General features: G+C 59.8%; 1 protein-coding gene across 3 annotated transcripts; it reads left to right on the plus strand.

The window, feature by feature from the left end:
* Window positions 1–673: 673 nt before the first annotated feature.
* Window positions 674–11,189, plus strand: SUN2 (Sad1 and UNC84 domain containing 2). Of its 3 annotated transcripts, none has more exons than XM_076337632.1 (18): window positions 674–745; window positions 1,198–1,362; window positions 1,950–2,125; window positions 2,277–2,411; window positions 2,582–2,677; window positions 2,869–2,962; window positions 3,185–3,255; window positions 3,509–3,633; window positions 4,014–4,244; window positions 4,327–4,404; window positions 4,493–4,536; window positions 5,004–5,169; window positions 5,255–5,482; window positions 6,509–6,593; window positions 6,693–6,808; window positions 6,992–7,159; window positions 7,567–7,659; window positions 7,774–11,189. In XM_076337632.1, the coding sequence occupies exons 2-18, from the start codon at window positions 1,241–1,243 to the stop codon at window positions 7,885–7,887; spliced, it is 2,142 nt and encodes a 713-aa protein (XP_076193747.1). In that variant the 5' UTR covers window positions 674–745; window positions 1,198–1,240; the 3' UTR covers window positions 7,888–11,189. The 3 variants fall into 3 exon arrangements, with proteins under 3 accessions (XP_076193747.1, XP_076193761.1, XP_076193756.1); XM_076337646.1 differs by having other exon boundaries at window positions 1,953–2,125; XM_076337641.1 differs by lacking the exon at window positions 674–745 and adding an exon at window positions 1,085–1,109.
* The last annotated feature ends 1,598 nt before the right edge of the window (window positions 11,190–12,787 follow it).

Genomic DNA, 12,787 nt, shown 5'->3' on the forward strand with positions numbered 1-12,787 from the left:
CCCGTGGAGCAGCAGAACCCGCCCGCCTGGTCGAGGCAGCGTGGGCACACGGGCGTCGAGCGGGGCTGCCCGTGCCGCGGGGACGGGTTCGGCCGTGCTGTCGTGCCGGGTGGTGCGTGGGGGTGCCGGGTATTTCCCACCCCACCGGGGCTGGCAAACCAGCCGCCCCAGCAAAACCCAAACGGGGCCGGGGTGCAGCCCTGCACCTGGGAGCCCCCATTTTGGGTCGGCATCAGCCATGGGACCTGCCCAGGGGCCTGCCCTTGCCTGGCAGCGTGGGCTGCCTGCCGCCCGTGGTGGGTATGGCGGGGGGTGGGGGTGGGGGGAAGCCCCCTGGGGCTGAGGCGTTTGGTGACCAGCTCCCCGTGGGCAGCCAGGGGGTGGGAACAGGCCCTCCCCATCGCCCCCCCCAAATGATGATGATAATAAAATAAAATAAAAGTATACTACTACTATGACAACAGCGATAACAATAACAACAGTAGTAGTAGTAGTAGTAATAATAATAATAATAATAAAGGGATATCGAAGAGGCCCCTAGAGGCCGGGGGGAGGCGGCGGCGGCGGCCCCCCCGCGGCGGCGGCCCCGGCGGGCGCGCGCGCGCGGTGCGGCGGGGCGGGGCGGCGGCGGCGGCAGTCGGGGGGGGCGGGGGCCGCCTTCGCCCGCAAAACAAAAGGGAGCGGAGCGGCGGCGGCAGCCGGGAGCGACGGTGTGGGCTCCCTTCCTGCTCTGCGCGCCTCGCCGGTGGGTTTGCGCGGGGCGGGGGCACGGCGGGTTTGGGGGAGGGGAGTTGCGGGGGGGCCGGCCGGCCCGTACCGGAACCGGGGGTAGATGAGCCGAGCCGGGGGGGGTGCAGAGGGGCCGGCGGGGCAGCGGCTCCGCGCGTGAGTGGGCGGCCCGTGGGAGGGGAAGGGAAGGGGGTTTATAACCCTAAAAGGGGAGGCGGCCGCGCTGGCGGCGGGGCGGGCGGCTCCCTCCGGCCCGGCCCCATCCCGGCTCTGGCCTCGGCGGCGGGGCCGGCCCGGGGCAGCAGGTGCCCCGCGGCGGGCTCGGAGCACCCCCAGCCGCACCGGGCACCCCACGGCCGCTTGCACGGGAGGGGGTTTCGGTATGCGCCGGGATCCCTGCTGCGGGGGTGGGGTCCCTCCAGGTGGGTTCCCTCCCACTGACGCTTTCCTTTCTCCCCGGCCCCCCAGGTGAACCGTGACACCCCCCCCGCCCCCCCCCCGTGCTGCCGCCATGTCCCGCCGCAGCCAGCGCCTCGTCACCACGCGCTATTACCCCGGGGACGACGATGCCACGACCAGCAGCAGCTCCGTGCTGGGGGCCCAGCAGCTCCCCTTCAAGGAGAGCACCGGCAGGTTAGTGGGGCGCAGGGGTCACCCCTCCCAGACGTGGCCAGGGCACTCTGTCCCACACCGCGGACCGGGCATCTTCCCAGGGTGGGGCATCAGGGTGGCTTGCAGAAGGGAGCATGACGGTGAGCTCACTGCGTTTCAGCATGGCCGCCGGCACTGGCTGTGCCCCCACTCCAGCAAAAGCCCTGTGCTCCCTGACCCTGCCTCCTCTGCGTCCCCCCCCCGCGCCCCGGCACAGGAGGCTGCCGTGGGCGGCTCAGGGCAGCTGCCTCCCTCCTCCCAGCCGTGGCCGCCTCCGGCTTGATGGCGGGAGGGAGGTGCGCTGCAAGTGCTGGGCCAGAAAACCGCAGCAGTGCGAGCGGAAGTGGTGCTGGCAGCTGCCTGGGGACAGGCGGGAGGGCCTTTCGCAAAGCAGCGGTTGCACCCTCCGAAACCTGCCATCCAGTACGGCGGGGGGGCAGAAGGAAGCGATGCCGGCCGAGGGATTGGGGTGAATTCCCCTTTTCTCCCCCATGGGTGCACTGTGACACACACCCCCCCCCTTTCACCCCATAACCACGCATGGCTGATGAGCCTGTTCTTGCCCCCAGCAGGATGATCAGGAGGAAATCGAGCAGCACGAAGCGCCTCTCTCCCGCCCCCAGCACCCAAACCTCCTACTACAGCGAGTCCCTGATGAGCGAGTCCTACCTGGGGGGCAGCCGGGGCCTTGCCGCCCTGGGCAGCTCCATGCTGGATGATGCTCTGGACAGCAGCATGTACTGGGGTGAGCCCTCCCTCCCTCCCTCCCGTGGCAGCTGGGGACCTCCCTGGGCACCAGGGGGGTGTTGGGGCAGCCCCCCACGCCGGCTGACTGGATTGCCCCCTTTGGGGATGGTGGTGGCTGGTTTTTCAGGGGGACTGTGTTTTGGGGGCAGGTGGGGAGCTCTCCACCAGGAGGAGAAGAGGCACAGGGGACACAGAGTCCAGTAAGATCAACGGGCTGCTGGAGAGCAAGACGTATGACACCTATGCCTCTTCGTCTGGGTACTCCTCAGAAGATGACTACGCCGGTAGGGATGCTGGGGAGATGTCCCCGGGGGACCAGTCCAGGGCCTGGCTGTGCCCAGGGTGCTGCCAGCCCCCTCTGCATGCCACCCCCTGTGCAAAGCCTTTGCCCTGGGTGACGCACAGGGATGCAGGCTCCGTTTGGTGACTTACTGCCTCGCTTCTTCCTTTCCAGGTCACTTTTACTCAGGCCAGAGTAGCTCCGGGTCAGGGCTGAGGACTGCAGCCTCCCGGGTGGGCTCCTTCCTCTGGCAAGTGCTCACTTCCCCGGGTGAGTGGAGGGCCGGTGGGGGCGTTGCTAGCAGCACCTTTCTTCCCTGCCAGCATCTCCTTTCCCTGTGTGCTGTGTGTGCTGTTCCCTGATCGGGTGGAGGGGTTTTAGCTCCCTGTGGGAGCATCCTAGGGGACGGAAGGGACATCTCTGCCAGGACCCTGCCTGAGGCTTGGTTTCTCTCCCGGCAGTTCGGTTCGTGGGCTGGGTGTTCTCTGGGCTGGCAGCTGCCTGGCACCGCCTCACCGGCATGGCTCCCCACCTGGGCGGCATCCCCTTTTCCAGGTGAGCATGGTGGTAGAACACCAGGATGTGGGAGGCACGGGGAAAATCCGCAGGACCCTGGAGAGGGGGTGCCCCGCAGAGCCCAGCACACGTGGGGTGGGTGTCTTGTGCCAAAGCCCGGCTGGGCTTTGCTTTCCCTCTGGCCCCCATCCAGAGGAGCGCTGCGGTGGAGGAAGGTGGCTGCAGCCTCCTGCAGGCACCTCTTTCTTCTCTGTGCTCCAGGCGCTACCCGCGGCTGAAGAGGTCCCTGCTTCTGCTGCTGCTCCTCCTCCTCCTCGCTGCTGCCGCCTACGGTGAGTTGGCCTGGCTTGATCTGTTGCCCTGAGATCTGGGGCAGTGCAGAGCATCCCACTGCCATACCCGGGGGATGGGATGGCACCAAGCTCAGTGCTTGTGGCTGCTGGTACCCTGGTGCATCTGCACCCCTGTGCTGGGACCTCCTGGTAACCCCTGGCGATGCTCATGGCTGAGCATGTCCACCCTGTCCCCCACTGTGGCACGTTACTGGCCTGGTGTTTTAACCGTCTCATCCCTCTGCATGTCCAGGAGCTTGGTACTTCTACCCATATGGGCTGTCGACACTCAGCCTCCCCGCCTTCCCGTGGTGGGGAGCTGGAAAGCTTTCCTCCTCTGAAGTACCTGGGACAGGGGATCTGACCACGCTGGACCCGGTAAGCCTTGGCAAAGGTGCGGCGGTGGCCCAGGTGGGGTGGGTGTCTTGCAGGGAGAGCCAGGACAGTGTGGTCCATGGCTGAAGGAGCCCTTCCAGGGGACGGGGAAGTGGTGGAGGATGGGGCAGATGGTGGCTCCATGCTGGTGGAGATGGCTCCCCCAGCTTGTGGCCATCTCACTCTCAGGGTGTCCCAGGGATGGAGCAGGGGGAACATCTGCCCGCTCCTGGGAAGCAGCAGATGAATAAGATGCCACTGACTCTGGGGACTGGGTGGCCTGGGTCCCCTTTCACAGGGGTTCCTGTGGAGCAAGCGGCCCCGCCAGGGGCCTGCACCTCCCTGGGGGGGGGCTGCATTGTGCCCTGCCTTTGCCGCTGCAGGGGCTGCGGGGGGAGCACCGTCTCCTGGCTCGCTTCCAGGCCCTGGAGAAGCGCTTCGAGGCGCTGGAGGCTGCGGTGACAAGGTGGGAGCTGCAGCGGGGGGCAGCAGCGGTGGCAGCAGGAGGAGAGCCACCCCCAGGGGATGTCCTAGCGCTGCTGGAGGGGCTGGTGAGCCGCCGGGATGCAGGGCTGAAGGAGCATCTCCGCACTGATGTGACCAGCCACCTCCAGGTGAGGGGCGTGGGGGGCATGTGGGGAGGTGGGGGCATACAGGGCCGGGCTCCGATGTTCCCCCTTGTTCCTCATCCTGCAGGGCGAGCTGGATGCCCTCCGAGCCCAGGTGCAGAGGGATTTAGATAGGCGTCTTGGGAAGATGGCACAAGCCTCTCAGGTAAGGGGATGAGCATGGCGGTGGTACCCGGGCAGGACATCCTCACCACCGGCATCATAGGTCTCACCCCTTCCCCTTCTCCTGACAGGAGATGGAGGCGCGCTTGCTGGAGCTGAACTTGGAGTGGCAGAGGTAACGTTGGCTGTCTGGGCAGAGCTGCCGCTCTGTTAGGGGCAGGCAGGTAGCAGGGTGAAATCCGCATAGCGAGGCTTAGGAGGGGTTTCCAGGTCTGGTTTGCTCAGGGCAAAGGAGAGGTTGAGAGGTACAATCTTGGGTGGGGAAAGGAGGGATGGGTATGTGGGTCTTTCAGCAAGAAAGTGCCCTGGCTGGCAGCAGGGCTCAAAGGGTGATTGCAGCAAATGGCCTTCACCACCGTCATTTTGCATCACCATGGGGAACGTGGCCCTTCAGCTGAGGGGTGAGCTGGGGATGCTTTCCCACAGGATGCAATAGAAGAGGTCATTGCCACAGGAATTAAAACCATTTGGGGCTGGAGATGGGGTTGAGCGTAGGTGATGGGGGATGAACCTCCTCCCCCACTTTGCAGAGGGGAGCTGGGACTGTCGGTGCATGATTTTGTTGCCTTTCTCTTGGCACAGCTCAGCACAGGAGGGCCTGCGAGGGAGCTTCCAGCAGGAGGTGGGCAAGCTGGAGCAGGAGGTGGCAGCGCTGAGGAGAGAGCTGGCCAGCCTCAAGTTGGACCAGGAGGTGATGGGGAAGCACGTGGAGGGGATGCTGGAGCAGCTGAAGGCGGTGCGGGCTGATGTGAGTCCCCAGTCCCCACCCTGTTTGGCAGAGGGAGGCGTGAGGGACCCTGCTCTGGGGCTGAGCTCTGTCCCCACCATTTCAGGTGGAAGCACAGTTCCCAGCGTGGGTCAGCCGGTTCCTGTCGCAGCCCCAGCAGGACGGCGCCACCAGCCTTGTCCTCCAGCGGGAAGATTTGCAAGCAGAGCTCCAGGCCCTGGAGCGCAAGATTCTGGCCAAAGTTCTGGAGGACCGGAGGCTGTCGGCACGGGATGCTCAGGCCGGCATTGGAGTGGCCCTGCGGCAAGGGGGGACCGCAGGGGTGACAGAGGAGGTGAGATCTGGCCTGAGCCCCAGGGGCATGGTGGTGGCCACAGGTATGGGGTTGGCGGCGGTGGGGGGGAGCTGGCACAAGTGCCTGGCAGATGGCTGAGCCATAGGGACAGCCCTTACAGGTGGGACATCGATCCTGAGCTCACATCCCACCTGACAAGAGCATCCCTGAAACTCCTCTATCCCTTCTCTGCCACCAGCCTCTACTGGGCTGTGCCTGTGCCCTGCCCTGGAAGGGGTTGTAGGTGGCAATATCCGCACGCCTGCGAGGCTCTTGCTGTCTTAAAATCCAAGTTTCTGCTTGTGCATCTTTCACCCAGAAGTGGGGCAGGTGCCGGCAAGGTGCCCATGGGTTGAGCATCTTGCTTACCTCCCTCCTTCAGCAGCACCGCAGAGTCATTTGCGGCAAACCATTTCAGCAGAATGACACCACGGGAAAAAATGATCCTGCTTGCTTTGGAAAGAGTTGTTGGCAATTCCCTGTGGAGGGGAGGGATCAAGTGGGGATTAGCAGTCCCTGCAGCCTGTGCAGGCTTCATGCACACTGTGAAGTTTAGACCCAGAGCGGTGCTGCAGGGTCCCAGCTCCTGGGGTTGGCCCCTGAGGGATGCTCTGGTTGGCTCCCACTGCGATGTCAGATTTTCCAGATGGGGATCCCGTGGGACCAGGTAGGGGGGACAAGGAGATGATGCTGGGGAGGACCAGGTGAGCTGTCGGGTTGTGTCTGGTACCCACTGGCAGATCTGGGGCCAGTCCGCCCTTTGGGATGGGGACAGGTGAGCCCAGCGTGCCTGGGTGCTGCCCCTTCATTGCACAGCGCTTCTTATCTGGGGTATTTTTAGCAACCTCGAACAAGGCTTCCCAGCCAAAGGCATGTCCTCTCACTTTTGCCATGGCGATTCATCCCCTGGCTGTTCTGTGGGAAGGTCCGTGTGCCCTCTTCATCCCCATGGGGTGGAGGCGGGTGGTGGGGTAGGATGCCTGCCCTGGCCCTTCAACCCTCTTGTGCCCTCTGCTCCCGCTGCAGCAAGTGCATCTCATCGTGGGTCAAGCCCTGAAGCGCTACAGTGAGGACCGCGTGGGGATGGTTGACTACGCTCTGGAGTCGGCAGGTAGGTGGTGGTGGGACCCTTGCCCTTCCTGGGACAAGCCAGCCATCCTGGGGAGGGGTGTCACAGAGCTTACCCTCTGCTGTCCCCTCTCCGCCCCAGGGGCCAGCGTCATCAACACCCGCTGCTCGGAGACCTACGAGACACGGACGGCGCTGCTGAGCTTGTTTGGCATCCCGCTGTGGTACCACTCGCAGTCCCCCCGTGTCATCCTGCAGGTGGGCACCCTTGGGGCGAGACCCCACTGAGGGGGAGGATGGGACGGGCCAGTTCTCGCGTGGGCTTGTTGGGTTCTCTTGGGCTCTCGCTGTTGCTCTAAGCAAGCAGCCAGGCTGATGTCAGGGGGAGGAAATGGCACTGATGGTGATAACCTTGCTGGTGTCTCGCTCCTGTGCTCGTAGCCAGACGTCAACCCCGGGAACTGCTGGGCGTTTTGCGGGTCCCAGGGCTTTGCCGTCATCCGCCTCTCTGGCACCATCCGCCCCACGGCTGTGACACTGGAGCACATCCCGAAAGCCCTCTCGCCCCAGGGGACCATCCCCAGTGCCCCCAAGGACTTCGCTGTCTATGTGAGTGCCCTTGGCCGGACCCAAGGGAGGAGCGGGGGGACATGGTGGGAGGATGCTATGGTGGAGGGCACAGGAGGGGAGGGCTGGCAAGCCCCGTACCTGGCTGTGGGGTGCTCTGGGGAGTGGGTGTTATCCTGAAGAGGAGGAGGAAGCAGTACTGGGGGGGGAGCACCAGGCTTTGGGAAGGGTTTTTGGGGACACTGGGAGAGAGGGGATTGAGTAGGTGTAACTCTCAGTCTTCCCCCCGCCCCCCTCCTTCCCCACTGGCCCCCGTCCCCACTTGTCTGTTTTGGCCTGGAAGAGCAGGAGTTGGGGGCCAAGCGTGCTTGTGTCTCCCTCTCCCTCTTCCCCCCTGGGTGTGCTCATCACCTCTGGTTCTCCCTCTCTGCTTCCCTGCCCCCCCATAGGGCTTGAAGGAGGAGCGAGAGGAGGAGGGCCTTCTCCTAGGGCAGTTTACCTACAACCATGACGGTGACCCCATCCAAACATTTTACTTGGAGGTAAGTGCTTTGCCCTCAGAGCACCCGACCCTGAGAGGAAAATGGGGTCCCTGGGGTCTCTGAGCCCTCAAGAGCTCTCAAGGGCTCAGGTTTTTCCTTCCTCCTCTCCCCAAGGGTGATGCTGTGGGCATGTACCAGCTGGTGGAGCTCCGGGTGCTGAGCAATTGGGGCCACCCTGAATATACCTGCATCTACCGCTTCCGTGTGCACGGGGAGCCGGCACACTGATCCCTGGCTCCCATGCAGGACGAGGATGCTGCCGGGCCGACAGCAGGAGGGGATTTGTCCGGTTTGCTGCTTCGCACGTAGAAATCCTGGGATGCGCCAGCAGCCGCCCTGGGAAGCTTCTCCCCTCTGGGGAGAAGAGCTGGTGTTTAAGGGGCAAGGCTTTCACTCTTCCAAGGACCGGGGTGGTGAGGCAAGAGCATCCCATGTGGGTCCTAGCGCAGCCTGGCTTGTTTTCAGTGCGTATTGGACATTTTAACTTTTTAAGCTAATTTTTAATCAGGTCTGCGCAGCCCCCTGTCCCCGTTGCCCCACTCCTCTCTGACAGCGTGCCTGGCATTGCCGGGGCTTGGGAAAGGGGTAGGTAGTTTTGCAATGTGCTTCACGCGGGCTTGGGCGCGATATGGCCTATGGGACTGTGGTGACTGGCTCGGTGCCGCTGGAGTAGGTGGGAGCCACCAGTCACGGCCACCGAGTCTCTCCCCTCCACGTGGGGTCACTTCTCCTGCCTTGGCGTTGGTTTAGGTAAAGATCTCCAGACCTCTGATGCTGGGCTGGCAGAGGGGAAATAAGACAGTATTTATGAAGTATTAACATAAAACTAATGGTTTGGGGCAGCAGGAGGGGAGAAATTTGGCATGTGTTGGTGGCAGAGCCCGCCCCCGTGCTGCCATCCGTCTGCTCGAGCCCTCCTGCCACCGGTGGCTGTGTTGGGTCTTGGCGATGCTGTTGGCCCCCCTGGCTGGCTGGCTCCCCGGTGTTAAGCTTGACAATGCTATTGAAAACTCCTGTTGCCCGCTTCCCCTTTTGGGTTTGTTCTCTGTTTTTTCTTTAGTTGTTTTGTTTTTAAGGGGGGCAGGGAGGGGGGGTATTTTCCAGTTGGGGTGTTGGCAAATTTTTTTTTTTGTAGTAACAAAGGAAAAATGACTTTTTCCATGCAATTTCTACTTAACCGGAGAACTCTATGTGGTGCCACTGGAGCGAGTGGCTTATATGCGGAGAGGGCTAGAGCTTTGTTCAGTAGGAGAATAGCGCGTGCAGTAGGATAAGCTAGAGTAAGATGAGCAGAGCTGTTTAAAATAAAGGTTGTCAGTGGCTTGGGAGCTGGACCTGGGAGACAAGGTCCTCTGTGGACTGCTGCTCGGTGGGGTGCTGGAGGCACTCCTGCCCTCCTTGCTCTGGAGATGTCCTCCGAGACCGCAATGCGTGGCTGTGGCCTCTCGCCAGTGGCTGTATCTGTATATAGGTGACTGTTCGCAGCGAGCGGGAGCTGCTGTCCCAGTTGCTCTGCACAACTCTCTCCGTGCCTCGGTGGTCTCTTGGGTGGGAGATGGGGCAATCCTCAGGGCTTGCAGGTGCCAGCATGCTTCTGCACCTTGGGGAGCAACAGGGCTTCCCCCCACCTGCAGTGCTCAGGGCTGCCTCTGTTGCCTCCTGGTCCCCGATGGCAGATGGCTGGTGCAGGCTGACCTCCTTTCTCTTGGAAGGGCTCCCTTTCCCTCCTGCCTCTTTCTCACTGGCATTGCTCAGTTCCCTGAGCCCTGGCTGCAGAGGACTGTGCTGGAGCAGGATGGGGAGTTCTGCCTGCAGCGGGCACATAAATCCTGCCTGTACCCATGGTATGATGGGGGGAGCCATGGCAGGGGACTGCAGGAAGGGTGCACGGGGACCTTCCCCAGGCTGAGGAGTGCCAAGTCCATCTGGCCACTCCACCTTCTGGCTGCCTGCATCACGCTTAGTTTGGCTTATGTTCTTGGATGGCACTTACAGCCTCCACATTTGTCTTGTGTTTCGTTGAAAGAAAAGCTAAAGGGCTCATTTTAGCATTTCAGCCCTGTATGATGCTGGCATCATCCTTCCCCTGGCACCGTGAGCACTAGGGGAGCACTGTGTATTGATTCCCACTCTGGTCTTCTCTGCTTGAAGCACTGTAGGGCGAGGGGCGTAGAGGAGGGGAAGGAACTGAAGAAATGTCTCCCTTCAGCATCCCCTGATCTGCACTGGGCAGAGGCGCTTGAGCCCTGACCTGCTCCATGCCAGCCAGAAGGGATGAGGATGATGGCAGCATGTCCCTTCTGGAGGGGTCTCCTCACTCCAAGCAAGGGAAGCGAGCATGAAGGGCGCAGCCCCATCTCCAACAGGTTAAAAATACCCTGTGGAGCCCCCCTGCAGAGCTGGGAGGCCCTGCTGCTGGGAGAAGGCAGACCTGCAGCCAGATCCAGTGACAATAAATTCTCTCCTATATTGAGCACAGTCTTAATTCTTGGCATCCACAGCCAAAGTTATTTTAAACTTGTCTACAGCTGCCTGCTTGCCTTGGAGTACATGGAGTTGTGCTTTTATGAATGCCTAGACCTGTCCTGGGCTTGGCAGAGCAGCTCCTCTATTTAATTGAATGATAGAGAGCAGAGATGAAGCTCTCCCCCTTCCCCAGGGGTTCTCTGGCTGCTGGAGCAAAAGCCATAACCATGAGGCTGGAAAACCCCTCTTCTTATGTCCCTTCTGGCTCCCTGGCCTCTGGGTTGGGCTGTCATTTACCAAAAAATGATTTTGTGGTAAATCAGGCATGCTGGTGAGAGGTGGGAACGGGGGACCTCTTTCCCCGAGGATGGAGTTGGAGTGGGGTCTCTGTTCCTTCCAAGGGGGTGTTAACCGCTGGCATTTGGCTTTACAGGGCAAGCTTGCCCTGTCCTTTGGAAGCGAGTCCCTGCTGTTCTGAGATAAAACCCCCTGGAGCCACCAGTGAGAGATCACCCTGGGGGTTTATGCTCTTCTCTAGGGGATAGCGCTGGTTTTAAAGGCCAACTGTGTGAGGATCCCCAGGAAGGTGTGCTGAAGCTATGTGTGCTTTTTCAGCCCCCGAATTCTGTATCAGTGCCAGGCTCCAGCCTGAGCACCTGAGCCCAGCCAGCTGCGGCTTGCAGGATTTCTGCAACACTTTCCAGAGCTGCAAAGGAAAAGAGGGCACATAAAACTGCTGCTTCAGGGGTATTTAATCTTAGTGCTGATGCAGATGATGAACCTGATGAGGCAGGAGAAATGTGAAACAGCTGTTGAGCACATTTCCCTTATTTACTCCATTTCCCTCCTCTATTCTCCCTCCTTCTTGGTTTGCCCTACAGGTGTTATAAATTAGCCCTGCAGAAACAGATGGTTACAGGCAGGAGACGAGTTTGTATTTGATGCTGTAGCCTGTTGCAAATGCTGCACTGTTTTGTTCATTTTATTTTTTAATCAACAGATTGTAATTTATGCCTATGCAAGAAAAAAAAAAGACCAAGACAAATAAATTATATCAAAACTGCTCTAAGTGTTTTGGGTGTCTTGCAGGTGAATTTGCTGGTGGGAATGATGCACAGCTAGTAAATAAAAGAGCTGCAAGAATAGCTTTGTCTATGTATTCTCATGGCAAATCCTTATTTTCCAGCCTGACATATTAACTCTAGGGTCAGCAGTTTTTACCTTGTCACTGAGCAGCCTCTGGAATGCAAAAACTGCTTGGAGCAATAATGAAAACAAGACTTACTTTTAAAAACTCAAAATTCCTTGGGACTTTGATGACTACTAGAAGTCTCAGTCTATGACAGACCATGGCTGTGTGCGCAGTCCATCCTCCAGTGACCTCCAAGCCATCTCTGGGCATCAGCAGAGCCTGGCTTGGCCCTGAGGAGTGGCAAATGAGGCTGGGGCAGCATGGAGGGCAAGGACAAAGCCTGACACAAACCACAATTAAGGGTAGCTGCAGGTTGCTCTCTTTTCCTTAATGTGGGCTGTAAATTACTCAGCAGGCAGCTAAGAGCAAGTAGAAAGGAAATACTTAGTTGTCCTCAGCATGAGGAAGTTAACCTAGAGCACAAAAAGGGAAATTGGACTGGCTGAACTTGAGGAGGGTCGCACTGGTGTCTGCTTAACCAGGATGGGCTGGAGGCAGGCTTGTGTTGAGGAGTGCCCATGCAGCTCCTTGCAGGCGGCCACCATAGGGAAGGGCTGGCCCTGGATCTGCCCTCACTGGTTTTCCCTGGGTGGAGGGATGCTGGGCACATCAGTGTCCCAGCTGGGGGAGGGACACAGAAAAATGGGGAGGGGGACAGACAGAAAAAACTGCTATGGACAACAAATGGGAAGGGATGGGGTATTGGGTGCTCAGGACCAAGGACATTAGCAGCAGGGTGGGCACACCTCCAGCAGCATCTCCACTCCCTGCAGGTGTCCATACTGCCTGATACATCGGGAGTAAAGAGGCTGGGTGGGCCTTCACTCCAGCTACCACCAGCTCCCAGCCCAACACTTACCTATGTTAGGAAAGGGCCATACAGGGCAGGAAAAGCCTTCATAAACCTCTGAGATCAACCGAGGAGGCATGAAAAGGCCCATTCCAAGCCCCGGAGAGTCCTGCTGTATTTACAGAAACAGGTGAGGTACAAATTGCTGCGACGGCCTGGGGAAGCACAAGCTTATGCAGGCAGTGGAAGTGCTGTGCTAAAACTGCATCCTCTAGCAAAGTGTCTCCAATAGAGTTGGACCCAAATGATTTGCTATAGCAGCTCTTCACACACACATACACATCTCACACAGCATAGCTCACACCATGCAAGCATTCTCATTTCAACACTCTGCCACCGAGAAGCACTAAATCTTAGGCACAGTAAAAGCTCAGGGCTGTGCAGAGGCTCAGCGGCAGCTCTCCTGCAGCATGGCATGCTCTCCCCTGCTGTCACTACGAACGCAGCAGCAACTGCTGGTTTTCCAGAGGGACAAAAAGCAACAAGACATACTTTAACTTGGAACAAACTTTTTTAAAATTTATTTTATAGATCACACCAGCCTGAGTGATCTTTGAATGCTGGTCACAAAAGAGAGATCACACCAACTCCTTTGCACAAACTGAAGTAAACCCTCTTCC

The sequence above is a fragment of the Aptenodytes patagonicus genome, chromosome 1, assembly GCF_965638725.1.
Source record: "Aptenodytes patagonicus chromosome 1, bAptPat1.pri.cur, whole genome shotgun sequence".
NCBI lineage: Eukaryota > Metazoa > Chordata > Aves > Sphenisciformes > Spheniscidae > Aptenodytes > Aptenodytes patagonicus.

Coding starts and splice junctions, on each gene's coding strand:
- SUN2 (XM_076337632.1), top strand. CDS start 1,241: ATGTCCCGCCGCAGCCAGCGCCTCGTCACCACGCGCTATTACCCCGGG. Junction 4,245..4,326: donor ATGTGACCAGCCACCTCCAG/GTGAGGGGCGTG, acceptor CTCATCCTGCAG/GGCGAGCTGGATGCCCTCCG. Junction 5,170..5,254: donor TGAAGGCGGTGCGGGCTGAT/GTGAGTCCCCAG, acceptor CCACCATTTCAG/GTGGAAGCACAGTTCCCAGC.